General features: G+C 41.0%; 2 protein-coding genes and 1 long non-coding RNA gene across 13 annotated transcripts in view; 1 reads left to right on the forward strand and 2 right to left on the reverse strand.

Annotated features, from left to right (window-relative positions):
- LOC138762212 (uncharacterized) overlaps positions 1-1,072 on the reverse strand; it is a 120,183-nt gene extending 119,111 nt beyond the window's left edge. The window contains exon 1 of the long non-coding RNA XR_011356837.1: positions 992-1,072. This is a non-coding gene — a long non-coding RNA (uncharacterized lncRNA). The remainder of the gene's footprint in view (positions 1-991) is intronic.
- hnrnpa3 (heterogeneous nuclear ribonucleoprotein A3) lies at positions 768-27,503 on the forward strand. 11 transcript variants are annotated; one of them, XR_011356834.1, is made up of 13 exons: positions 768-876; positions 3,403-3,525; positions 4,526-4,672; positions 4,752-4,962; positions 6,259-6,351; positions 6,431-6,547; positions 9,038-9,115; positions 13,670-13,840; positions 13,921-14,040; positions 15,975-16,044; positions 17,176-17,855; positions 17,950-18,012; positions 20,878-27,503. XR_011356834.1 is itself a non-coding variant. In XM_069935813.1 (11 exons), exons 1-10 carry the CDS (start codon positions 871-873, stop codon positions 16,025-16,027), a joined length of 1,119 nt encoding a protein of 372 aa, XP_069791914.1. In that variant the 5' UTR covers positions 768-870; the 3' UTR covers positions 16,028-16,044; positions 17,176-18,380. The 11 variants fall into 11 exon arrangements, 3 of the variants coding, with proteins under 3 accessions (XP_069791914.1, XP_069791913.1, XP_069791915.1); XR_011356835.1 differs by having other exon boundaries at positions 17,176-17,291; XR_011356832.1 differs by lacking the exon at positions 20,878-27,503 and adding an exon at positions 18,171-18,380.
- nfe2l2a (nfe2 like bZIP transcription factor 2a) overlaps positions 26,292-27,956 on the reverse strand; it is a 57,122-nt gene continuing 55,457 nt past the window's right edge. The window contains exon 6 of the transcript XR_011356826.1: positions 26,292-27,910. The gene's annotated coding sequence lies outside the window, so the exon portion shown is untranslated. The remainder of the gene's footprint in view (positions 27,911-27,956) is intronic.

Raw genomic sequence — 27,956 nt, forward strand, 5'->3', positions numbered from 1 at the left:
TCCTCCTCCCAGGCGCACCCCAAGGATGCGTGCTTACCCCCTGCTCTACTCATTGCACGCCCACGACTCCGCGGCCAGGCACAGTGCCGACGCCATCTACAAATTCGGCAGACTCAGAGACGGCAAGAAGGAAGCGTGGAAGAGGGAGATAATCAGCACTTTGAGCGGTGCCGCATCGACCACCTCGCGCTCGACTTCCGCAGAACCAAGGAGATGATCGCGGACGTCAGGAGGACGCGACCCAGTCCGAGACGGTCAAGAACTTCAAATTTCTGGGCGTCAACATGTCCAAGGATCTGCCCTGGAGCCTCCCATGCCGAGGCGAGCACAAAGAAGTCATCCTTGAGCAGATTGAGGGTGTCGCCGAGGACTCTCAAGAAGTTGTGTGGAGAGCATTCTGGCTGGTGGCATCACTGTTTGGGACGACCTGTTCACGACCATTCAGTACCATTCCAGTGCCATCCCCCCCCCCCAAGGGTTTGATGCTGAGGGGCTCGTGGACAACAGAGGGGTCCTCATCCACAAGCCACCCCCACGTCTCTGCAGTTTTAATGATGGCGCTGAACGACTGGGCGACTTTTGGTTGGTTTGGTTTTTTTTGTGTGTGACCGTTGCAAGTTTAATTTGGCCCGACCCATCAACGGCTCCCGCGCTCAGCTCGGCCGGGCTGCTCTGCCTCAGGGCCACAGGGCGGGAGCGTGACGCGGGTGGGTGGGGCCTGCGTGATCGACGCGGGTGGGCGGGGCCTGCGTGTTTCACGCGGGTGGCAGGGCGGGGTTCCGGCGCCGCAGCCATTGCCCGGATGTGAGGAGGGTCGCCATTTTTTTTTCGCGGCTTTCCACGATTCGCGGACGCTCGGTGCAGCGCGGAATGGAGGTGAGACGGCTCGGCGGGGGAAGGAGGGGGGGTCGGGGGCCGGGGGGTCCCTGGTGGTGGCTTCTGCTTCCCGAGGCGAACCCGTGGCCCTTTGCTGGGCCTTGCGCGCCCTCACCCTTTGGGCCCGGCCGCCCTAACATGGAGGCTTGCCTATCGTTTAAGATGGCGGCGCACTCTCCGGCGATGAGTCTCGGCGCCGTGGGGAGGGGAGGGGGGAAGAGGAGGAGGGGAGGGGGGAGAGGCGGCGGGGAGGGGGGGAGAGGCGGCGGGGAGGGGGGGAGAGGCGGCGGGGAGGGGGGAGAGGCGGCGGGGAGGGGGGGAGAGGCGGCGGGGAGGGGGGGAGAGGCGGCGGGGAGGGGGGGAGAGGCGGCGGGGAGGGGGGGAGAGGCGGCGGGGAGGGGGGAGAGGCGGCGGGGAGGGGGGGAGAGGCGGCGGGGAGGGGGGGAGAGGGGGGAGAGGAGGCGGGGAGGGGGGAGAGGAGGCGGGGAGGGGGGGAGAGGAGGCGGGGAGGGGGGGAGAGGAGGCGGGGAGGGGGGAGAGGAGGCGGGGAGGGGGGGAGAGGAGGCGGGGAGGGGGGGAGAGGCGGCGGGGAGGGGGGGAGAGGCGGCGGGGAGGGGGGGAGAGGCGGCGGGGAGGGGGGGAGAGGCGGCGGGGAGGGGGGAGAGGCGGCGGGGAGGGGGGAGGGGGGAGGGGAGGGGGGAGAGGAGGAGGGGAGGGGGGGAGAGGAGGAGGGGAGAGGAGGAGGGGAGGGGGGGAGAGGAGGAAGGGGCTGCTGTTGAGCGGGCTCGGCGCCCTGTTTCGGCCCGACACTCCCCGTCCTCTCGGGTTGGGTGGCGGCAAGAGTTGGCGGGCGGGGCCATTGACTTCCTCATTCTCCGGGTGCAGGGTGGTCGTGGGACTTGAATTCGAAAGCAGGCGAGTTTCGTGGCGGAGGAGTCCGAATATCATGTCGGATCTGGCGCTGAATTTCGAACCAGTGGTCTCAGTTCGACCGATCAAACTTGGGTTTTTTGCCCCCCTCCCTCCTCCCCGTTGTAAAAATGAATTGCGAGCTCTGAGAACTCGTTTGGGGATCCATCCTACCTACCCTCGTGGGGGACTTGCTGCCTGCCCCACTTTGCTTTCATTGATGACCTGCGTAGGCTCCTTATTTATTCTGCAGATGAGGCTTGGTCAGTTTGCTGCAATTCACTATTAAATTCTGGAGAAAGTTGCCTTCCTGAAATGCATTTGCTCCCAAGCCACCATTGTTTTATTTTAAGTGGACATGTTCATTTGATGCTACTTTCTGGATTCCCTGTAGTGACTGATCTCATTAAAAATTCAGGCATTGAGGCTAATGCCTCAATGACAGCTATAAAATAACAAGGTGGAAAGCAGAATAGCCACCTTTTCAGTTAAAAAAAACTTGGTAAACAACAATCACTTGAGATAATAGAGGTGCACGTAGGCAATGGCCTATGCTGTCAAAGTACATCAACATGCTATGCAGTCAAAGTACATCAACGTGCTAGGGTGTACATTCTACATCGTACATTCTACATCGTACATTCTACATCGTACATTCTAGCAATGACCTGTCACCGCATACTACTTTCTGGGATCCCTGAGAAAATCAATACCTTGATGAAGGGCTCAAGCCCAAAACGGACAACTGACCTGCTGAGTTTCTCCAGCTTTTCGTTTTTACTTTTTTTTTACTACAAAATCCGGTGTGTCGCTGAGATCTCTTAAAATATCCAGCGTGGATGTATCACAGCTTCATACAGGAACAACTTTGCCTAAGATACCAAAAAACTTGTACAATTGTAAATACACAATCCAACCCTCCCATCTACTCCATCAAATGTCGCAAGCAAGCTGTTAAATTAATGGACCTATTCATACTCCCTTCTTTCCTGGCCCTCTTCTGTTGGATAGAAGATCAATATGCTTGAAAACAGGATTTCCAGATTTAAGGACTGTTTCTTTCCTGCTGTATTTCTCTGAAATTGGCCTCACGTTGTTAAATGACACACTGCACTATTTTTAAATGTTCATACCCAGCTCTATTTCATCTGTTCTAATACTGCTTCCTATGTTGTCTCTTTTGTATCATTTCACTAACTGTGATGAGTTGACTTAAGGCACTGGAGGTGTTGGAATGAAGCTAAACACAATCTGCTGGAAGCACACTGGGTCAAGCAATGTCAGTGAGAGAAAAAGAATGTTGATATTTCAAGCAGAAACCCTTCAAGATGGGATATGGAGAAGAGAAGCAAATCTAGAGACAAAAAGGGATGGCCAGGTTCCCATATGGGATGGGTGCAAGTCGAGGCATGAGAGACAAGAAAAACAAAGGTTGAAATGAAGGAAAGATGGGTGTTGGAATCTGATGATAGGGGCTGTGGAAGAGGAGATGAGAATGGTGGGACAGTAAATTTCCATTTATTGGAAACACTTGGAACTTGACGTGTATCGGTTACCTGCATTTTTTGGATAACTTTTTAAATTTCAAAATTTCTCCTATACATGTTTGTTTTGCAGGGTCAAGAACCTAAAGAACCGGAGCAGTTGCGCAAGCTATTCATTGGTGGATTAAGCTTTGAAACTAATGAAGAGAGTTTAAAGGAGCACTTTGAGCAATGGGGACAGCTAACAGATTGTGTGGTAAGATTTATTGCCTGCCCATATTGCTTGAGGCTTTGATTTCTATAAAATAGTTGTTAGAATTTAAGTTTGTTCATATATCAGGTGTTTTTTGTACCGTGTTTTACTATTGTCCAAAAAGCAATTATTTTTTAATGTAAAATTGAAAAGTGACTTTTTAAATTTTGTAGTACAAGGCTGCAGTTATGGTACATCCTTGAAAGCTTTGGAAAAGTGGGTATGAGAGTGGCGGCTTTTGAATCGAATCTTCCTGATGATGTTCCCTTAAGTGTCAAGTGAATTTAAGAATTTGTCGAAGTCTGTGTGATAGATAGCTGGCTTGGATCTTGTGCCAATTGATTTTTTTTGTGGTAAAGATTGCAGGGAAATATGATTTGTATCATAGTCATGTTGGGAAGATATTTCTTGCAATCTAATGTAAACATTAATCCCATCCTCTGGACTTAAATTGTTGACATGCCCCCAAATCTCTGGCAATGAGCATGAATGATTGGACTGGTTCACTTCTCTGAACTGTGTTACAGTGCTACAGTGATTGTTGAAAGTTGTGGTATGTCTTTTTGTGTCGGGTATAAAATGTCCATCAATTTGATCTCCAGTTCCCTCCAATGGTCAGAATTGGATACAGCTTATCAGAGTAATACTGCCTAAATATTGTCTTGCACTTGACAAAGGGTCTCGATCTGGTTTTCTACAAATGTTGCTTGAACTGCTGAGATTTTTCCAGCACTGTTGTTCATGGCAGATTTCCAGTATCTGAGGTTATTTAGTATTTCATACTTGCATCTTGTTCCTTTTAAATATTTGGGAAGTTGCTTACTTCAACTTTGTCTGTGGCATTAGTAATGTTATTTTGGCTAAATGTAAATATCTGCATTTCCATTCCACAAAAGGTGAAGGAAACTAGAAATCAAAGATCAAGAACCATTCATCTGTTTCTGTGTAAAATCTGGTTATTACATTGTGTGCCTTTTATAAACTTGTCTTTCTCTGCATTTAGGTGATGAGAGAACCACAGGGAAAGCGTTCAAGGGGTTTTGGATTTGTGACTTACTCAAGTGTGTTGGAAGTGGATGCTGCCATGAATGCTCGTCCCCACAAGGTTGATGGTCGTGTTGTAGAACCAAAAAGAGCAGTGTCAAGAGAGGTAAGTTTTAATTTTTATGCATGCATAAATAGTGCTTGAAAATTGAAAAATAGAACTAAATTGTGACTTAATTTAACAGGATTCTACAAAACCTGGTGCCCATTTAACAGTTAAGAAAATATTTGTTGGAGGTATTAAAGAAGATACAGAGGAATACCATCTAAGAGATTATTTTGAGAAGTATGGCAAGATTGAAAATATAGAAGTTATGACCGATCGTGGAAGTGGAAAAAAGAGAGGGTTTGCATTTGTCACATTTGATGATCATGACTCCGTTGACAAAATTGTTGGTATGTAGCATTTATGTTAATACTTTAGTCTGGATGTGGAGAAGGTGGCTGCTATTTCTAAATTTTTAATTTAAAAAAAAATTAGGCATATAGCATAATGACAGGCCATTTTGGCCCACAAGTCTGTGCATCCCAATTTTACACCCCGATACATTTTGAATGGTGAGAGGAAACTGGAGCCCCTGGGGAAAACCCCTGGACAGACACAGGGAGAATGTACCAACTCCTTACAGACAGCGTAGGATTCTAACCCCAGTCCTGATAGCTGTCAACCGTGCTGCCCAAGAAGCAGCTAATCAGAATAAATTGTATTGACTACAAGAGTGTTATAGGGAGATTTATAAAAATATAATGGTTTAATGGGATGGTGGTAATTTAGATTTGTAGAATAGGTGAGATGAGAAAGTTTATTCCAACAGGAGAGTCTGGATGTTGGTATTAGAACCAAGGTTTTGTACACAGATTTGGGGAAAGAATAAAGATTTCAGTTTGCAAGTTATTCAATAAAATAAAGGATTTGTATTTGACAGACTTGACATAAGCATGGATGCAATAAGTAAAATAATGCTGTTTAGGTTGAACAATGTGGAGAAGCAGTATGGCTAATGGCACTGATTTGACAGTTTGAGGTGGGGTGGGAGCTGCTTTTGCTCTCAAGCAAAGTTGATGTAAGAGAATACTTTTTTAAGAGCAATTTGAGGGAATTTAATAACATTTCCTCTGGGTAATGGGTTGGTAAAATGTAGATTTAAAATATTTAGCACAAGCTATAGTGAGAAATCCATTCTTCCCACCAGAGTTAACACAATGCTCTTACAGCACCAGTGATCAGGGTTTGAATCTACCATTGTCTCTAAGGAATTTGTTTTTTCTCTCTGTGACAGTATAGATTTCTGCCAGTTACTCCAGTTTTTTTTTCCCCCATGTTCCCTGCAAGTTAGGAGATTTAATGGGATACATGAGTATAATTTGGCAATGTGATTTCATAGGCTAGAAGTGCCCATTACTGTTCTGTATCTCTAAATTTAAAAAAATAAAGTTGAGAACTCTGTTGGAATTAGTAAAAGTGGATTCAGTTGAAATAATGGGAGGACAGTATGGTAAGAAGAGGGCCAATTTCCAGAGTTGTGCAAGAAACCAAGATGCCATTAAGTTGGGTAGCTCATTTAAACATTAGGAAATTTATTATCAGTGATGTTAGGTTGCAAGAAATGATTCTTAACAGGTCATGTCATTAAGAAGTTTTCAATTACATGGCACTTGGAAAGGAAACTAAACTTTTTTTTAAATTTTTAGTTCAAAAGTACCACACAGTGAATGGACATAACTGTGAAGTGAGGAAAGCCCTTTCACGACAAGAGATGCAGGGACTGGGATCTGGTCAAAGAGGTACGTTGAGGAAATACAATGGGGGAGAGAGCATATAATAATTCTTTTGTTAACTGTTAACACCTGTCTATTTTCTAAGGACGTGGTAGTTCCGGAGGTGGTGGTAACCCTGGTAATTTCATGAACCGTGGTGGAAATTTCAGCGGTGGAAATGGAGGAGGAAATTTTAATCGAGGTGGAAACTTTGGTGGCAGAGGTAAAATACGTTTTGTACTAGTGTGCCGAACAAATTTCAGCTAGGATAGAGTCTGAGGCCACAGATGCTGATCCTTTGGACTACAATATCTATGATTATCATAGCCCCATCTACACCTGCTTGCTAATTACCACTTACTAATTCAGATCTATTGCCAAATACTATTAAAATGTGGGAACACCTGCTGTAGCTCCTGTCAAACCAAGTTGAGGAATTGGATGAACTCTAGATCATGAGACAGAAGATGACAGACAGGGGTTACAGGGATGCTATCACCTGGGAAGCAGGAGGTGGGTAGTTGGGTGACAGGAGAAGGAAAGGGAACAGACAGTGCAGGGTGTCCTTGTGGCTGTACCTCTCAATAACAAGTATACCATTTTGGATATGGTTGGGGAACAACTTATCAGGAACCAGCCATGATGATGTCTCTGGTACAGATTCTGGTCCTGTGGCAGAGGAGAAAAGGTGAGCTGTAGTGATAGGGGATTCCATAGTTAGGGAGACAGATAAGAAAGGATCAGAAATCCTAGATGGTATGTTGCCTCTCTGGTGCCATCATCTGAGATAATTCAGATTGAGCTCACGGGATTCTCAGGAGGGAGGGTGAGCACCAAGATGTCGTGGTCCATGAAGAGATCAATGACGTGGATAGGAGGGAGGGGTGAGGAGTACCTGTGAGGAGAGTTCAGGGAGTTGGGCTCTAGGTTGAAGGATAGGACCTGCAGGGTTGTGATCTCAGGATTGCTACCCATACCAGTGAGGTTAGAAATGAGGATAATGCAGCTTAACCCATGGAAAAGGTGTGGTGCAGGAGGTAGGGCTTCAGGATCTTTGGGCTCTCTTCCAGTTAAGGTGGGACTTGTTCTAACAGGATGGTTTGCATCTGAACTGGAGGGGATCTAATATCCTTGTGAGAAGATTTGCTTGTGCTGCTCCATGGGGGGTGAGATTTAAACTAGATTTGGGATATGAACCAGAGTGCTAGAGCAGATACAGCAATGGGGGAGGGAAGAGATGATGTGCAAATTGCATGTAACATTAGAATTCACTGGGTTGTACATGGTGAAAATGTTTTCAGATGCATCTATTTAATGAAAGGAGTATTGTAGGAAAGGCAGATGAGTTTGGAGCGTAGATTGGCATGTGGAATTATAACATTGTGGCCATTAGTGAAATTTTGTTGCATGAGGGGCAGAACTGGCAGCTCAATGTTCCGGGTTTTCATCGTTTCAGATGCGATAGAACGGGAGGGATGAAAGGGGGAGGAATGGCATTGCTTGTCAGGGAAAATGTTACAGCTATGCTCAGGCAGGAAACACGAGAGGGCTTGTCTACTGAGGCTATATGGGTGGAGCTGAGGAACAGGAAAGGTATGACCACCTAATAGTCAATGAGAATTGGAGGAGCAAATCTGTAGAGAGATAGCAGACAGCTGCAGGAAACACAGTTGTGACAGTAGGAGATTTTAACTTTCCACATTTTGGCTGGGACTCCCATACTATAAAAGGGCTGGCTGTCTTGGAGTTTTTCAAATGTGTGCAGGTAAGTTTTCTAAATCGATTTATATAGAGGTACTAACTAGAGAGAGTACAATACTGGATCTCCTTTTAGGGAATGTTCTTGCCAGGCTTAAAGGCAAAGTTAGCTGGCATAGGGAACCTTGGTTTTTGAGGAATATTCAGGATCTAGTTCTGAAGAAGAGAGATTTGCGTAGCAGGTATAGGCAAGGGTTGATTTGGTAGACAATGAAGGAAAATCCTATGGTTTCTGCAGGTATATTAAGAGGAAAAAGGATAGTAAGGGACAAAATTGATCCTCTCAAAGATCAGTGGTTAACTATGTATAGAGCCAAAAGAGATGGGGAGATCTTGAATGTTTTTTAACATCAGAATTCACTCAAGAAGCTGACACAGTCAAGGGAAGTAAGGAGAACAAGCAGTTTTCTCAGTTGAAATGTAACCTAACATTATTTCCCAACCATTTTTAAAGTTTGTGGTATTATTTGACTTCCTAGGTATGTATCTGAATTAACCCCAATGCTAGCAACCTAATAACCTGAAATGATTCCATATATTTCGACTGTTTTTGGCCTTTCAATGCTAATGTCTTTCGCTCTTCTGACCCAGTATTGTCATACTTAAATCCAGAGCAGTTTTGGATCTTTCTCTGGCTTCTGTCAAAAACAGCTTCTCAAAGCCTTACCCTAATGTTCTGAATTTCTGAGTGACTTCTAATTAAATTCTTCACACTGATCTGTCTCTTGCCACCTAACTTTCTCACATCCAATTCTTCTCAAATAATTAATATCTTTTGTTATTTCCAAACCACTGGAGCTATTAGGAATGTAAGGAATTCAAAGTTATTTGCTTAGGACATCTGTTATTATTTGCAATTTTCAAATATTGTGCCAATAGTTTTGAGGTTTGACTGGGAGAGTTGGGAATAGAGCTAATTTGTGAATTATTTTGTTTTTATTGCCTTTTCCCATAGGAATGGGAAATTTTGGAGGTGGCAGGGATGATTATGGAGGTGGAGGTGGTGGCGGTGGATATAATGGATTTGGTGATGGTAAGTTGAGATTTAATGTTGCCAATATCTGGAACTCTGCATTGGTCTTTCAATTTCAAAGTTTGCAACTTTGTCTAGGGATAGTTGATCTGACTTTTACAAATTGGTCCTTTGAACTAAAGATTTGTTCCCTTCAAAAGCTGTCAAATCATGTTGAAATCAAATACTATAGAATACTTCAGGTTGAACAGTTCTTCCATTTTGTACCTTGCAGCAATATCTTGCCATCAGGGGCAAGGCTTTGACCAATTCTATAAACTGACTAAGCAGCTTACATGAAAGGCAAGAAAGAGCCTGACAAAAGAATTTGAATGCAGAACCAAGCCCAACCTCTAGCAAGTTGTTCTGGTATAACTGCATTGTTGGTATGCGTCCAATGTTCTGTTTGCAAAAACAAAACCAAGCCAATTCAGTCTGGTATATGAAGAAGCATTTAATACTTTGAAGTCCATTGGTTGTTCCCTTAAGCAAATAAGTTGCTTTCCTGCTTACTGCCAAAATCAAAGGCTCTGCAATGCTCTTGAGCTGGAAATTCCAGTATTTATTCCCATTGAAGATGTAATTGTAAATCTAGATTATAGGTCTTTGTGTGGTTGCAATCCTTGGCTTTTGTGGTAAACATCAAGTTAGAGATTCTCTGGCGCTGGGAGGCTATCGGGAATTGAGGTGGTTATTAGTTGTGCGGCAATTCGCTTGATAACGTTTGCTTCAAGTTAGATTAGAACTGCTCGTTTTATTATGGCCTCAGTCGAAATGTAAATAAACTGAAATTGGAGGTGGATAAGTGACTTCCCATTACTGAACTACCAATTCCTATTTTGATATAATGGATTCCCAGTAAAATTGAAGATGGGAGTTAAATGGACAAAAGCACTACCATCTCAGAACACTGTGGTTTGGATAATTAATACAATGCACATTCCAATTTTTATTTAAGGAAAACAGCATAAAGGAATATTCTTGTGGTTGTTGGAAACTAATGTCTTGAAAGTCACTAAAGCAGTTCCTGAAAATATCCATGACCAAGCTGCATTCTGCTTAATCAATTACCTTTACCAGAAGTAGAAATATATGTATTGTTCATTTTTGTTTGGGTTAACAAAGTTGTCTGTCTGCATGAGGCGTCGTCTCTCCTGAGTCCCCCTAACTGCTCATTTCCTTATATTTTGCATTTGACAAATCCTCCACCATTGGTGGATCAGAGATCTGGAATTTGCCTCCAAAAAATACCAGTTAAGCATTTCAACCCTGACACAAATTAATTGAGCTGACCACATAGTCATCTTGCACAAGCAAAACTCTTATCCAATGATGCTTCTCAAGATTTAGCAGATTCCATCTCTGATTTCCTGTCATATTTGAAGTACTTAATGAATAGTTTTAATTTTATACAGAGTAAAAACTAATGTACAATGTGTTGATGTAACATTCTTCATAGGGCTTGAAATTGGCTACCAAAACCCCCATCTAATATTCCCAGAAAATGGGCATCTTTAGGTATAAACCCAATGATACCAATTACTTAATTCCTTAAGAGGAATTAAGATCCTGATCTCGAAGGTTCTCAAATTAGAATTGGTTAAGGGATTTTAATATTACACCTTTTAGCTTTGACTCTTTGCATGCAGCTCTGATGGGTATTGCCAAATATTCCCATTCAGAACAATTAAAATTCAACCCCGTAGATAAGATCACTGACAGATCTTGGAATTGGAAGAAATGGCAGTCTCTATAGGACTGTAGGGCCTTTAAGCACCCAGCACTCAGGGAAGTTCAACACCGCACGAGTTTTAAAAAGGCCATGATCGGGCCTTTGAACAAACAGCAGGCCAGCAGATGCTCAGTGCATTTAAACGTCACCTGGACCATTTAAACACTGCAGGAATGACCAGCAGTGGATCCACAGGCCGTGTAAAGAAGACCTGACTGAGGGGGTTGGTGCTACAGTTGAAGATGAAACGCCACGCTCAGGAGCTTTCGCTCCCTATCATCCCTACAATCCTTGGAGGACAGACTTCAACATCAGGGAGTCCTGTGATATGCTTTACAGAAACATGACTAAATGCAGACATTCCAGACACGGCGCTACAGCTTGCAGGCTACACCCTCTACCATGCTGACCAGACAGCGGCGTCAGTGAAAACCTGGGGAAGCCGCATTTGCCTTCATCAAGATGCACAAACGTGATGGGTTCCTGCTCCTTTGACCTGGAACATCTGGTGATCAAGTGCCGCCCATTCTACCTGAGAAGGGAGTTCACCACCATCATCCTGGTCACAGTGTACATTCCACTCCAGGCTAACGTCAGATTGGCACGGAAGGGACTAAGCACTGATTAACAGCCATGAGACAACATATCCAATGCCTTCTTGTTAATTGTAGAGGATTTCAATCAGGCCAACCTGAAGAAGCCTCTGACAAACTACCACCACTTGCGAGACCAGTAGAGCCATCACCTTCAACCACTGCTACACCACCATGAAGAATGCCTACCAAGCCATACCACATCCGCACTTCTGATCACCTGGCTGTACTTCTCCTGGTGTACAAGCAAAGACTGAGGACGATCACACCAGTAGTGAAGATGGCAAAAGTATGGTTGAGGGAAGCGGAGGAGTCTCTACAGGACCGTTTTGAATTGGTGTATTCAAGAACTCATCCATAGACTTGAATATGTAACAGGTGTCGCCGACTTCATTAAGACCTGCTTGGATGAGTGTGTGACACACATACCAGTTGTTCACCAACCAGAAGCCTTAGATGAATTGGAGGATTTGCAACCTGCTGAGGGTGAGATCAAGGGTGTTTCAGGCCAGGGATCTATATCCTCAAGTAGTCCATTGCTATCTCTAAAGCAATGTGGCAATTCCGGAGGAAGCTAGAGACAGATGCACGCTAGATGGCTGTAATGCTTCATTACCCAATGAGCTGAACATCTATGCCCACTTTAAGAAGGAGAACCAAACAGTGCCTACTAGAATCCCTGTAAAGGCTGAGGACCCTGTGATATCTGTTTCTGAGGATGACATCAGAGCATCATTCAAGAGGATGACTCCTCACAAAGCATCAGGCCGTAACTGTGTACCTGGCAGGGTACTGAAAATATGCACCAACCAACTAGCTGGAGTGTTCACTGACATTTCAACTTCTCATTGCTGCAGTCAGAAGTCCCCACCTACTTCCAAGAAGTGCAGTATCAGCTGTCTCAATGACTTTTGCCCAGTAGCAGTAACTTCTACTGTAATTAAATGCTTTGAGAGGTGGTCATGACCAGAATTAACACGTACCTAAGCAAAGGTCTGAACCCACTGCAATTCACCTGTCATCACAATTGCTGCATAGCAATCACGATATCACTGGATCTCCACTCAGTTCTCGGTCACTTCAAACAGCAACTTGTACATTCGGCTGCTCTTCATAGACTACAACCCAGCTTTCTATGCCATTTTTCCCTATGCTGGTCAAGAAGCTACAATCTCTGGGCCTCTGCACCTCCTTCTGCAACTGGATCCGTGACTTCCTCATCAGAAGACCACAGTCAATATGAATTGAAAACGCTTTCTCACTAATTATCGACACTGGCACCTCAAGTATGCGTGCTTAGCCCCATGTCTTTGTGGCCAGTCACAATTCCAGTCCTATCTACAAATTTGCTGATGACACCACAGTTGTCGGCAGAATCACAAACGGCAAGAAGGAAGTGTATGATCAGTTCATTGAGTGGTGTCACACTCAACGTTAGCAAAACCAAGGAAATGATTGTGGACTTCAGGAGGAAGTCCGGGGACCATGACCCAGTCCTTCTCAAGGGTTCAGTAGTGGAGAGGGTCAAGAAAATCAATTTCTTGGGTGTTAACATCTCTGAGGATCTGTCCTGGAGTCTCCATGTTGATGTAATCACAAAGCAGACTCGCTATTGGCTATACTTTGAGGTGTTTTGAGGAGATTTGGTATGCCACCAAAGAGTCTCAAACCTCTACAGATGTACTGTGGAGAGCATTCTGCTGGTTGCATTACTGGAGGCACCAACTCTCAGGACAACAAAATTTAAAAAAAAATCTCCAGAGGATTGTTAACTCAGCTTGTGACATCACAGGCACCAGACTTCACTCCATTGAAGTCATCTATATGAGGCGGGGTTTTAAAAAAGCAACCTCTATCTTCAAAGACTCCACCACCACCCAGGCCACGCCCTCTTCACTCTGCTACCATCGCGGGGGTGGGGGGGAAAGATATAGGAGTTCAAAGACAAGCACTTAGGAACCATAGACACTGCCTTACTTTTCGTGCACTTTTTTAAAAATTGTTGTTGTAAGGTGGTTTATATGAATGTTTGCACTAAGATGCTGCCACAAAATACCAAATTTCATGACAATAAATTCTGATTCTGGGATATTTGTTTATGCAATTATAGCCACTTGTTTAATCTATTTACTGTTTAGAACAAATTGTTAACTATGACTGGGAAGAACCAAGGTGGAAAGGCAGAAAAGCTAGGTGTAGAAGAGTACCATTTCTTGGGTTTTAATATAAATACCTCCTAATGTTCTTCAGGTGGCAATTTTGGAGGTGGCCATGGTTACTGTGGTAGAGGAGGAGGAGGATATGGCGGTGGTGGCCCTGGTTTTGGCAACCATGGTGGTGGTGGTGGTGGAGGAGGAGGAGGAGGAGGATATGGAGGTGGTGGCTATGACAACTACAATGAAGGTGGAAACTTTGGTGGAGGTAAGATTTTGCTTGGTACTGTTTTTTTTTAAATTAATTGCCTCTACAAACAAAATAATATTGTTTTTATTTCTCTTTAGGTAATTTTGGTGGTGGTGGAGGTGGGAACTACAATGACTTTGGAAACTATCCTAATCAATCATCAAATTACGGACCCATGAAGAATAGCAATTATGGGCGCAACTCTGGTCCATATAGTGGTGCGTAGAAACCTTGAATTTGAAGCAATTAGATTAATTCTATCGACTTAATACTAAGAAGAGAAACTGACATTTAACTTTTCTGAACAATTTTTTTTAATTAAAGAAAAGGGGAAAATTGCTTTCAGCTTTTTGTGTCGTCTCAAGAGTTGAGGGGACTTTTTTTTTAATTTAGTTTAATCAACTGAGGAAAATGCAGAGACTGTGAGGGAGGGTATAAAGGAAATAATTGTAAGTGCAGAGGTTGTATTAGTTAAATTGCAGGGATTAAAGGCAGATAAATCCCCAGGGCCGGATTGTCTGCATCCAAGAGTGCTGAAGGAAGTAGCCCAGGAAATAATGGATGCATTAGTGATAATTTTCAAACTTCCTTAGATACTGGATTAGTTCTTGAGGATTGGAAGGTGGCCAACATAACCCCAACCTTTAAGAAGGGAGAGAGAGAGAAACCGGGAAACTACAGACATTGGTCATAGGGAAGGTGCAAAAATCAGTTATTAAAGGTGTAATCGTAGTACATTTGGAAAGTACTAATATCATCAGACAGAGTCAGCATGTTTTTGTAAAGGGAAAATCCTGTCTGACAAATCTAATAAAGTTTTTTGGGGATGTAACCAGTAGAGTGCATAGGGAGGAATCAGTGGATGTGGTATATCTGGTCTTTAGTAAGGCATTTGATAAGGTTTGCATAGAAGACTAGCGTAGAAACTTAAAAGCATGGTATAGGAGGTATGGTATTAAGGTGGATAGAGAATTGGTTGATGGACAGGAAGCAAAGAGTAGGTATAAATGGGTTATTTTCGGAATGGCAGCAGGTGACTAGTGGGGTACCGCTCGGGCCACAGTTGTTTACAGTATATATCAACGACTTAGATGTGGGAATAGATAATGAAGTTGGGTGGCAGGGTTGGCCGTGTTGAGGACGCTTGGAAGGTGAAGAGTGATTTGGACAAGTTAGGCGAGTAGGCCAAGATGTGGCAGATGCAATATAATGTGGATACATGCAAGGTTATCCACTTTGGAGGTAAGGACAAGAAAGAGGACTATTATCTAAATGGTATCTGTTTAGGAAAAGGGGAGATGCAGAGAGACTTGGGTGTTGCTGTGCATCAATCATTGAAAGTGGGCACGCAGGTGGAGCAGGCAGTGATGTACCAATGATATGTGGCATTCACAGCAAGAGGATTTGAGTACAGAGATCCTGCTACAGCTGTTTAGGGCCTTGGTGAGACCACATCTGGAGTACTGTGTGCAGTTTTGGTCTTATCTGAGGAAGGACATCCTCGCCAGAGAAAATTCACTAGTCTGATACCAGGGATGGAAGGACTTGCATATGAATAAAAGGTTGGATAGACTAGGCTTGTCTTCTCTGGAATTTAGAAGATTGAGGGGGGAATCTTATAGAAATGTATAAAATTCTTAAGGGTTTAGACAGACTAGATGCAGGTAGATTGTTTCCAATGCTGGGAAAAACCAGAACCAGGGGTCACAGTTTAAGGATAAATGGGAAGTTTTTTAGGACTGAGATGTGGAAAATATTCTCCTCTCAGAGGGTGGTGAATCTGTGGAATTCTTTGCCACAGGAAGTAGTTGAGGCTGGTTCCTTGTCAATATTTAAGAATAGGTTAGATATGGCCCTTGTAGCAAAGGGGATCATGGGTATGGGGAGAAGGCAGAAACTGGATTATATGCCATTATATTATTATATAATGGATTATATTAACTGGATCAGTCAAGATTATATTGAATGGTGGTGAAGGCTTAAAGGGCCAAATGGCCTACTCCACCTATGTTTCTATACCATTTGGAGTATTTTCTTGTAAATTCCACACTTGCGCTTCAGAGAAAGGCAAAACTTTTTTTGAGTAAAAAGATAAAATGCCCTTGATTGTATTTGCTGTAACTTATCCCACTGCTTTTCTATTAATTTTAAGGTGGTTATGGCTCTGGTGGTGGTGGAAGTGGTGGCTATAATAGAAGATACTGAATACATTTTACCGAAAGGTAAGGTTTAATACTAATTCCATTAAAGTGTAGTATCCATAAATGCATAGTGCAATAAATAACCATCTTGTCCTATATCATTCAACAGGCAACAGTTCTTAGCAGGAGAGGATGAGCCAGGAGTTGTCAGGAAAGCTGCAGGTTACTTTGAGACAGAATATCGACCAAGTTCATTGTAAAGGCTGCCCACAGGAAGAGCGATGGTCCAGTAGTCAGAAAAGTCACTGCAGCATTAACATGAGATCATTTCTTGTTCAGGACTGTTTCCGGTAGAGAGATTGCAAAAAGTGCAGTTGTTTGTTGCAATGTAGTTATTAGATGTAAATTCCTGAGGTTTTTTTTTAAAAAACTATGTTCTAGTAATGTCTTTATTTTCCTCATTACCATAGCTGTTGAGTCATGTAATTTGTGGTAGCCAAATTTGGGAATAAAAAGGATAAGAACTTTTTAACTAAATGATCTGTGTAGTCAGTTTTTGCTTAATTGTAAATCAAGACAGGTACTTTTTAATGTTAGCTATCTTAATATTACAGTTTACTTAATTCTAGCCTAAATTGATATATTCAGTCCATCAACCTTTAAGGAAAATGTGTTGTGAAAAGAAATGTTCAACTTCCAACTATCTGCGTGATTAGTGTGATGTCTGGAGGCTAGAAAACATGCTCCGATTTCAACTGCTAATGTGATATATAACCCGGGAATTGCAGTGCAACATGTATTCAAAATATTGAATTGGAGATGAAATGGGAAAAAAAAACACATAATTCATTTGTCTCCATTTGGATTATCAGAAACAAATGTATACTGAGGTGCAATCCAATGAAATTTGGATGGGATAATATATTAGAATGTAAAGTTTATATGGCTTCACTTAATGATGCAGGAAATGGCTATGGAAGTGTGAGATATCGCTACTGATATCAAATTTTTGCTTTCGTAACAAATTTGAGTAAGGTTTATTAAATGGCAAAAGTGTTTTTCTAGTTTAATTGTATTTGATGCCTTTCAAGTTTGCTTGCATCTTCTAGTGGTTTTTCAACAGTTAGTCTATTTTACATTTAGTTAAAAATATCTTTAAAGTCCTTTAACCAGGTATTTCATTCCATCCAACCATTTTTATTGTGAATTCAGGACATTGACAAGCTGCAATTTCCACTACGATTTTTTGCTGTGACAGTTATGGTGGAAACTGCTTCTACTTTAACCTGGAAAGTGCTGCTTGGTATTTACATGTGCATTAATGTAAGGTGAGAATCTTGTAATTTCCACCATTTTATGGACTCTCCAGATCAAGGGCATTTTTAGCTGACACTTTCAAATATACCAATTTAAATAGGATTGAAAGTGAACAGAATTGCTTGCATTTCAAATTTATTTAAGATTAAATCTGTAAGTAATCATTTCTAGAACTAGATTCCTAAAGCTACAGGTACAATTATAAGAGGACTCAACAAGCTATGCACCTCTGCAGCCAAGCTTCATTAGCACAGTGAATGTGGAGAACCACTAAGACAGAAGCACTCCAGCCATATTGAAATTGGACAAGTCAGCATATAATAAAAGAATCACAAGGCAGGAGCAAGAGCCACATCTCCAAGAGGAAGGAAAAGCAGAATGCTGTGCGGTTAGGCAACTTCGTTATCTATGGCTAGCTTGACCTTGAATGGCAGCTGAAGTATGGAAGAGAGTCTAGCAAGAGTCTCCAACCTCAGGAACCACCTCAGCAATAGCTACTGAAAGGGACATCAGGGCAGCATAAACACTTGTAATAGTCCTAGCAGGCAGACCTGAAAGGAAAGTGCTGAGTGTAGGTAAGGTTATACTTTTATCCTATGTGCTTAATAACGGGAGTAATTCTGTTTTTTGGATTAAATCAAGAGAATAACTGATCTGCTTAATTTACAGATTGGCTAAGAAGTCATCCATTTTACAAGTTGCTTGCTTCAAAAATGGTCAATATCAAGAATGGTAAGATTGGTGGAAAATATTGTTTAGTAATGGTAATATTTTTCTTTCCATAAATAATAACACAAGTTCAATTCATTCTACAACCAGGTATGGTAATGAAACAGTGATTAAATATTTGGCAAAATCATACATTTGGTTCTAATTTTTTTTTTCCCCAGACAAGTCTTCTGAACAAATTGCAGTTCATTAACAAAACCAGTTCGGTCCTGTGGGCCTGCAGGAGGTTGAGAAAGCAAATATTTTTGGTACCAGAAAGTTAATAAAAGTAAGATGATTAATGTCCAATTCCTGCAAGTAACAAAAAAAAAATAATGTCCTCTTAACATTGTACTTAATTGGTGTCTTTCAAAATTAAATCTTTCAATAAAGTTCTTGGGCCATTGTCTTGTCAATGCTGTACTACAAAATATTCAGACTGCACACTCTTGGATGAGTTTTCAGCTTCTGAATCCATTTTTAAAAAATTGTGTAAATTGCAACAAAGACTGCCTTTACAATATTGTAGATGTGGTATAGAATTCTATAATTTTATGTGAACACTAGAAATGCAAAGAAAATATACACTCCATATTAAGGTTCTTGGCAAAGAAAACTCCTGTGATCCAAATGATGATGAATCTCAAGTGTCATCAGAATATTTAGATCAAACTCTTAACTGTTTGCTCATTTTAAAAGGTTGGATGAGGATTTAATTTTTTTGTAATTTAGAAATAATTTGTACAAGCAAAATTAAAACGCTGATTTCTGCATCTCTGTCCACTACCTCACCACTCTAAGATTTGAGTGAGAGAAAGAAAAAGCATTTAACGCTGGTCCTCAGATGATCACCCTGTTTCAAAAGCACTTTATGATTAGAGAAGTGAATATTCGGACAAATTAATGCAGGACCTTTTACCCTTTTTGCATCATCGGAAATGTTTTTAAATTTCCTCACAACTGCTGGTATCACTTTCAATATTTAGCTAAAGTGGTGATCAGAATTTTCAGAATGAGGTCAGACTTAAATCAGTATTTTTGTTCTGAGTGCAACAACTGTTAAATTAATTTAATTGCATGAGGTTTACAACATATAATACAGTAAAACCTCTGGTATTGGTACATATGAGGATTGGTAGATGCTGGATAAATATATTTTCTGGTTGCTTGAGACTCACTCTTGCAATGCCGAGCTAATACACCTGCATTATGAATAAATAGTTTAAAAGGCAAAAATACCATACTGTAGTTGCACTAAATAAACTTCACTTGCATGAAAAGATGAACCTTAAAGCATTTTATTTTCAGTTAGTCTTTGAAAACATTTAACTGTGACTGCATCTGCAGGCTCCTCCCCTCCACGGAGCTGCCCCAAAAGACAAACAATAACATTATAGATGGAGCTGCCCCAAAAGACAAACAATAACATTATGGATAATGAAAATTAATTTCTCTCCTCATCTCCCCCCCCCCCCCCCCCCGCCACTCAAACTGATGTTTGCAGATAAAGTTTCTGACCGGGGTGACTCTTAAGTGGGGATAAGACACTTTAAGAGAATCACCTCAATGGCAGGTGGGATCAGCCAGCTCTTTATCCTGGGTGACACCATTGCTGTCTCTCACGCTTTATTCAAACAGTTGCTGCGAGCAAAGCATGACTAAGGCACTCCACTGCCTCTATTTTCTCCCATCTTCAATAAAGGTTTGATTTACTTCAGAGAACATTTACTCTTACAATTTTAAACTTGTGTGCTTTTTTTTAAACCTACTTATTTATTTTCCTTTTTTTAAACCAGTTGTTTGAATTCCAGATACATGGGGTTTTGCTGTATTTGGTAAATCAACTGGATATCCCTCCATTTAGTAATCCACCTGTCTGGTCAAACATTTCATGCACATTCATAATCTGATGGACCGATATTTGCACACTGGAGGTGGAAAATGTAAATTGTTGATGGTGTAACTGGTATCGATGAAACACCAACAACATTCAACTTTTGTTCAGTACAAAGCGCTGAGTTTGTATCCTATCACTTGCATCCCATTCCCAAGCAGGAGGTGGAGGAGAAAAGGTGGGGGAGGTCATCTTTAGTACACTATTCATCTTGCAGTGTTAGAGGTCTGTAAGTTCAACGACTGGCAGTTTTGGATCTTGCAGTTAATGATGGTGATCTATTGACATCACTGAGAATAACTCCCTTTCAAATAATGCAGTGAAATATAGCCACTTATCTGAAAACGTGCTTGATTCTAATGTATAATGAAAGATGTGTAGAAATCCCTAATACCAGCACTAGAGCTGGCATGAATTTGTGTTCAGGTAGTCCTTGGCTATTAATCTGCTGATGGTACATGACCAACCACTTGAGACATCAACTCTGGGCACTAGTGCCTATTTTCTTGACATTTTGTGTATTTGTGATGAAGTATTATAGTACACTTACATTTGATCCATTGCCCTTTCCATTCTTTGGTAGAATGCCACAAGCAGAGTTTTCCCTTGCTCTGGATTGTGTTGAATCACACTCTTCTCACATGTGTGGATGGCCAAGTTAAGAGAGACAGTATTTGATTACATCATTTTTGTCGGAACCAGAGCATGGTCCATTATGGTTTCTAATTGGAGTGAAATAATTGGGATACATCACCACACATTGAGGAGACTGATGAGCACAAGGGGAATACAGTTTACAAACTGAAGATCATTTGGGTTTGGTACTGATATCAGCATGTCTGCACAGCCATTGAAGAATGAAGTTACCAGAAAGTTGTGTCCACCAAATCACTTAAATGTTATTTTTTTCCAACATTTTGGAAGATGGAAAATATATATGGGGTTTTGCTGTGTTTCATTCTTAAGAATTAATATATCACTTTTCCAATTCATAGGCTGTGGATTTGAGCTGAAAAGGTGACAATATTTCTTGGACAGAGGAAGTGAAAATATGGAGACAGTGCATTAATCAGTTGTGTTTCTCTAATGTCCTTTTGTGATACTGGTATCTCCTGTGATGCCATCGTTTTTGTGGTTAAAGTGCATCCCCAGTTTAAGATTGTCCTGGGGCTTGGCTCTAATATGGATGAAAAGATGGTAGTGTACTTCTACAAGGGCTCTTAAAAGGTGCTTGATATTTCCATTTCCTCAGTGGTAGTATTTACAATTTGGGATCTCCTACTGTTAAGGGGCCCAGAAGACACTAAACCCCAGCAGCAATAGAAATTCACCAAGACAAATAGTTACTTAAACAAAAGTTGCTTTTAATTATCTTTAAACATGAAAACAGGATCAAACCTTAACTTATTACTATTAGCTTAACCCCCCCTTCTAATTCTAAGCGCATGTGTGTGCAAGTTTACAGAAAAGTTCTTGATTCACAATCCAATCTCCTTTCTTACTCTTCCAAGTTCACAGGCATCAGGCAATACTATGCACCGAGTTTTAACATTTATGAATTTCTCCAGGCTTGGGTGCTTGAAAAGTAAATGGTTACTGCTCAGGAAGGTTCTTGTTGGTTTTGAAGGAGAGATTTGTTGCTCATTGGAAATCCACAACTGATCCCTTCTGATCAGCCACTTCAGTGTCTTGCTGAAGAAATTTGCTCCATCAGGATTTTCCAGATGATAACTTCTTTCTGGTCACCAGAGTTGCTTTTTGTTTCTCTTACTTCAAGTGAAACATTATATACAGTCCCCTTGTCTTGTATGGACCGCAAGGGTTTTGACCAGGCTGAACGAAGAACTCATAACCAGTCTTAAAAATGTTTTTTTTCCCACACACACACCTCTCTCGCTCTTTCTCTCTCGTTTTAAAAGAATAATCCATTACTCCACAGCTTTTCCAATTTACAACTACTTGTGAGGTCCTTATAGGCATTCTTCAAAGATGTTTGTGCAAAGGCACTCAGAGTCTGAACTGTCTAGCTTGTGCAGAGCTCCAGCATTTTAAGTGAGATTGGTTTTGAAGTGTTTGTATCTGTATGTTACCTAAACTAAAAAAACTTGCCACGCAATTTCTTCTTTAAAACATATCGATATAAAATATAACATAATCTGTCACACTACGAAGTAGCTTAATCGGATTATCTGCTGGTGAGAAAGGGAATAAATGGTTGCTACACTGGACAGGAGAGAAGTTGAGCATCTCTGATATAAATGCTGTTATATACCAGCTATAGTTGTTGAAAGGGCTTGAGGCCAGAGGTAAGTCAATTGCTTAGTATTACCAGCCTCTGAATATTAACTTTTCTTGTCAATAGTAGGCAATAGATTGCAGTAGGGTTTTATCCAGAAGAGTAATATTTAAGGATTCTTGAAGTGTTTGTGTAATTTTGTTTCTTTCACTTTGCCCTTTACCATTCTTCCCCCTCTCCCACCCATCCTCAACTTCGACAATGTTCGAAAAGGCTTGAGCAGCCTAATAGGAAGATGTGGGCTTGCATGTGCAAGTACATCTTCCAAAGCAACGTTTAAGGAATATAATAAACTGAAGATGAATATCTGAAGAAAAGCCTGCAAACAATATAAAGTGAGATGCAAAAGTTTGGGCATCCCTTGTCAAAATTTCAGTTACAGTGTATAGCTAAGTGAGTAAAAGATGACCTGATTTCCAAAAGGCATAAAGTTAATGACATCTCTTTAATAGTACAGCATAGAACAGGCCCTTCTGGTCCGTGGTGTACTATTATTGTATCTTGTCCCACTGACCTGCAACCCGACCATTCATCCCATCCATGTAACTATCCAAATACATCTGGTATGTTAAAATGAGAGCAAATTCACCCCTTCAAGTGGCACCTCATTCCATATTCTTTGTGAAGAGGTTCCCACTTATGTTCCCCTTAACATTTTTTTCCTTTCAACCTTAACCCATAGTCTATCTAGACATCTCATAACTAAATACCTCTGTCAAGCCTCCCTTCATTCTTCTACATTGAAGGGAATAAAGTCATAACCTGTTTAACCTTTCCCTGTGACTCGGTTCTTCAAGTCTGGGCAACATCCTAGTAAATCTCTGCACTCTTTCTATCTTATTGAAATCTTTCCTGTAGTTAGGTGATCAAAATTTCACATAATAATCTAAATATAACCACATTAATATATTAAACAACTTTAGCATTCCAAATCCTCTACTCAATAATTTGATTTATGAAGGCCAATATACCAAAAGCTCTCTTTACAATTCTAGTCACCTGTGATGCCAATTTCAGGTAATTTTGTATCTGTATTCCCAGGTGCCTCTTCTTCAGCACTTCTCAGTCCCTTATCATTTACTGTGTAGACCCTTAGTTTGTCCTTCCAAAATGCAACACCTCACACTTGTCTGCATTAAATTGCATCTGCCATTTTTCAGACCATTCTTCCAGCTGGTCCAGATCCCTCTGCAAACTTTGAAAGCTTTCCTTGCTGTATACAACATCATCAAGCATATTTGTTGATCCAATTTACCATATTATCATGCAGATCATTGATATAGATAACAAGCAACAATGGCCCCAGCACTAGTCACATGCATCCACTGCTACTCTCTGGCTTCTCCCGTTCACCCATTGTTGAATCCAGTGCACTACTTCACCATGAATACCTAGTATTTGAACCTTCCTGACTAACCTCCACAGAAAGATTGGTTAAACATGATCTATTACGCACAAAGCCATGTGGACTATCCTAATCAGTTTTTAATCTATCCAAATAATTGTATATCCCAACTCTTATCTGTGTGAAACTCTTCAGCTCTCTGTGTTGATCTCTCTCTGTTAGAGACACCAGTTTGTACAAACCTCTGTGTCTGTGAAGCTCCCACTCTCTGAGTGACTTTCTGGGTATTTGATTCATCTGTTTTTTGTGACTATATTTGAGATTCCCACAGTGTGAGACAAAATCTCTCATGTGCCAACTCTCCAGGGCTCCCCAGGTCCCAGCATGTGAGGTACTCCTGGATCTTTGAATATATATTTTTCAGGGATGTTGCGTTACATGAGCTGAGAGAGGGAAAAGATTAATCGGTGAGGATGTATCCTGGAGTGTTGAATGAAGGGAGATTTGATAGTTGTAGAAAATTGAGGGGTATTGATAGGGTCACCTCAAATGGGATTTTTACACATTGAGCTGGGGGATGAAGAGCTAGAGGACATGGGTTAAGGGTGAAAGATGAAATGTTTAGTGGGAATATGAGGGGAAATGTTCACTCAGGATGGAGTGTGTGAGGAATGGGCTGCCAGTGGAGGTGATTGAAGCATGTTCGATTTTGACATTTGGGAGATGGGATGGGTACAAGAATGGTCTGAGTGCAGGTCATTTGGCTGTGGTAGAATAAATAGTCTGCACTTTGTTTGATGGCTGAAGGGGCTGTGTCTGTGCTGTAGTGTTCTATGGTTCCTTCTCCCTGTCCCTCTCTGAGATTCTCACACACCAAAGTGTCTGTTACTTTGTTTTGTTTTCATCTTTCATTTTCAAAAATAACAAAAAGAAAAAGGCTTGAAGCAAACGTTTACCCTGGATCGTTGGTCCTTTGGCCTTTGGCAAGTTATCACAGCTTGTAAATGCTTTCTGTAGCCAGCTATTGAGTTTCAGTTCTTGTTTGGGGAATTTTTGCCCATTTTTCCTTGCTAAAGACTTAGAGTTCTTGTGCTGTCTTGCATGCACTGCCCTTTTGAGGTCTATCCACAGATTCTCGATGGTGTTTAGGACAGGGGACTGTGAGGGCCATGGAAAAACTTTAGCTTATGCCTCTTCAGATGGTCCATTGTAGACTTTGAGGTGTCCTTAAGAGTATTATCCTGTTGTAGAAGCCGTCCACTTTACATCTTCACCTTTTTTACATACAAAATGATGTTTGCTTCCAGAATTTGCTGGTATTTAATTGAATTCATCCTTCCCTCTATCAGTGAAATGTTCCCTGTGCCACTGGCTGCAACACAAGCCCAAAGCATGATCAATCCACTCCTGTCCTTAATAGTTGGAGAGATGTCCTTTTCTTAAAATTCTGTACCCTTTTTTCTGCAAACATACTTTGTTCATTGAGGCCAAATAGTTTTGTTTTTAACTTCATCAGTCAACAAGACTAGTTTCCAAAATGCATCAGGCTGTTTAGATGTTTGCATACTTCTGACACTGAATTTTGTGGTGAGGATACAGGAAAGGTTTTCTCCTGATGATTCTTCCATGAAGGTCATATTTGTGCAGGTGTCATTGCACAGTGGATCTTCCTGATCTTCCTGAAGGTCTTTTGCAGTCAAATGGGGGGTTTTGATTTGCCTTTCTAGTAATCCTATGAGCAGGTCTTCCAGGCCTCAACCTGACCTCCACTGTTCCCGTTAACTGGCATTTCTTAATTACTTTACAAACTAAGGGAAAGGCCACCTGAAAACACTTTGCTATCTTCTTGCAGCCTCCTGATTTGTGGGCATCATTAATTTTTATTTTCAGTGCTCAGCAGCTGTTTAGAGGTTTAAACAGCACAATGGAATACAAGAGAAAATTGGCACAAAAACAGGTCTGGTTTTCTATCTAGTGCAACAGAAGACTGCAAGTTCTGCAAGGGGAATATTGAGATCTGGGGATGTATGCAAGGTTTCTTGAAAATGGTTTTAAAGTATGCAGGAGCTGATGCTTTTAAAATAAATGCCATACTAGACCCTGAAGGTCACAATAAATCTTTTGGTATAAAAATCAATCTTGTCCTATTCTGAGCACCATTCTTGAGGACAAGAAGGTATTTGAACTGTTTTTTAATATTGAATAACAGTGTAAATGAATGGAAATTATTCCAGTGTAACCCAGAAGCCATATTTTGGTACTGTCAAATTATCTACTAGCTAATCAAATTACTGATATATTGAGAGAAAATAGTAACAGCTTTCGAATATGATGCCACAGCTAGGAATGTGCTATAAATATTCACATATAAAAAGGTTTTGAACTATTAAAATTTTTATCAAATTGGCAGAGAGAACGAGTGAAAAAGACTTAAAGTCATAGAACTGCAGTGTATGAAGAACACGTGCAGAAATTCAAGTTATTAAATGTTTAAAGATTGCTGCATTTTGTTGGTTAAATGTATTTGACTTTGAGATGGTGTTTAACAAAGATACCAAGAAATCTTATTTTTTTGGGGGTTTGTAAAGTGTTTACTGTCATGTTATTGTAAATTCTACATGGTATTCCTATTCAACCGACATCAGTTAATGGTGTGATTGCCAAATGTATTTGTGTAAACTGGCCTACATGTGCATTAGTAACTATACTTTTTAACTGTGATCATTTCATTTTAAATTACCAGATTATATACAAAATGTTATGAATAGGAGCGTTGATTTTCTTTTAATAAAGTATCAAGATGATAGGTGGGAGGAGGGAAAGAACCAAAAGTTCACACCAGAAGGGTTTTTGCATTTAACAAATACTGACAAGAAAATGCATATGGAGTTACTGAATATAACCTAATGTCAAGATTCATATGACAACACATTGACATCACTGGTTAATAAATACACGATAAAAAGTGGTCAGATTTGCAAGCAAAATTAACCAAGTATACAAACAAATTGGATAAGAAGGATTGGATGGCCTGGCATTGAGGAAGGAGGCCTTGAACTAAAACAGGCAAGTTGAGATCTGACGCTGAAAAGTTTATATAGTGATTTATGCCACTAAGATGGGTGCTTCTAAAAGTGAATAAGCTGGAATATGACATTTGAAGCAGCCGATCTCTCATTTTGTAATCTATTTTAAAGCTTGTGCCCCATCTCCTTAAGATTTTTTTCTTTCTACCTTTGGTATTGGGAAGTTGCCCTTCTTGTGAGAAGACAATGGGGGTGTGGAAGAATTGAAACAGATTGTGGGTTGTCTCAATGGCCTTTTAGCATCAAAATACAGTGAAACTTCATTAGAATTTGATTCGTCAATCCGCAGAATGGATGGCAGGCTAACAGCCTCAAACTCAAAAAAGGACTCATTTACAAGATGTGGATGTTGATATGTGGAGTTTAAAGATCTTTTAGGGTTTGAGTCACAGTATTCTGTTTTCCTGCTTCCTGAATCATTGCATATATGCATCTGTTCCGCGACTTGGCTGTAACGTGGTATGAAATCTTGGACCCCAACGTTCTAATGAGGTTTTACTGTTCTTGCTGTAACTGGTGGCAAGTGCAGGCATGACCAGGCTCCAGTGACATGGAAACGGTTGACTTGCTATCCTAAACTGCCGAGTGAAGTGCTATAAATTTCTATCCCACCAAAATGTGAAGCTTATTTTGGTTTGTTGCGAGATACAAATTGTACTTCCATGGTACTAATGAATAGCAGGTATTGAGATTTAATAACTCAATTGGATTTGCCAATGGAATGGAAAGGAAATTTTTTTGTAATATTGAAATGACCATCTTGTAGGAGCATTGATTTGGCACATTGGATATCATACAACAGTCATGCTGTTCATATTCAGTTCACTTGACAAAGAAAATGCTCTTGTGGATCTGGTGAGGCATTGGCTTATTAAACAACTTTTTTTCTCTCTATATTCTAATTGCCTTTCGAATGTCATGCTCATTCCTTTTCTTTATCACCAATACTGCTCACTTTCATTGATGTTGAGGAGATGTTCTCCTTTTAGTTACATGCAAGATTCTCTAATTCTGCATTATTTTCCCCAGAATTTCATGGTTGAAATCAAAAAAGAATTGCTCGGGTTTTTCTTCAATTAGTTTGTATCTTGCACCATTTACTTTTTGCTGTGCATTTTTGTACCCTTGAAGACGACCACAAAAAAAACAAGCGGATGAAGGAACGACTTTGCTCAACTGGTTCTGGATTTTTTTTTTGTTTTGAAGAAAATAGTCCTGCATATAATATCAGTGACAGCAAAGCAGAAATCCAGGTTTGTTAAATTGGTCATTATGAATGTCCTGCAGTGGAAGATTTCATCCTAGAACAGAAAGAGCAGATGAAACATGAGAAAGGGATTATTGTTA

This window comes from Narcine bancroftii, chromosome 4, assembly GCF_036971445.1.
Source record: "Narcine bancroftii isolate sNarBan1 chromosome 4, sNarBan1.hap1, whole genome shotgun sequence".
Taxonomy (NCBI): Eukaryota; Metazoa; Chordata; class Chondrichthyes; order Torpediniformes; family Narcinidae; genus Narcine; species Narcine bancroftii.

Excerpts from the sequence above, each read along its gene's own strand:
- hnrnpa3 (XM_069935813.1), top strand. Across the intron at positions 4,673-4,751 it reads AAAGAGCAGTGTCAAGAGAG|GATTCTACAAAACCTGGTGC; the intron begins GTAAGTTTTAAT and ends TTAATTTAACAG. Across the intron at positions 9,116-13,669 it reads ATATAATGGATTTGGTGATG|GTGGCAATTTTGGAGGTGGC; the intron begins GTAAGTTGAGAT and ends AATGTTCTTCAG.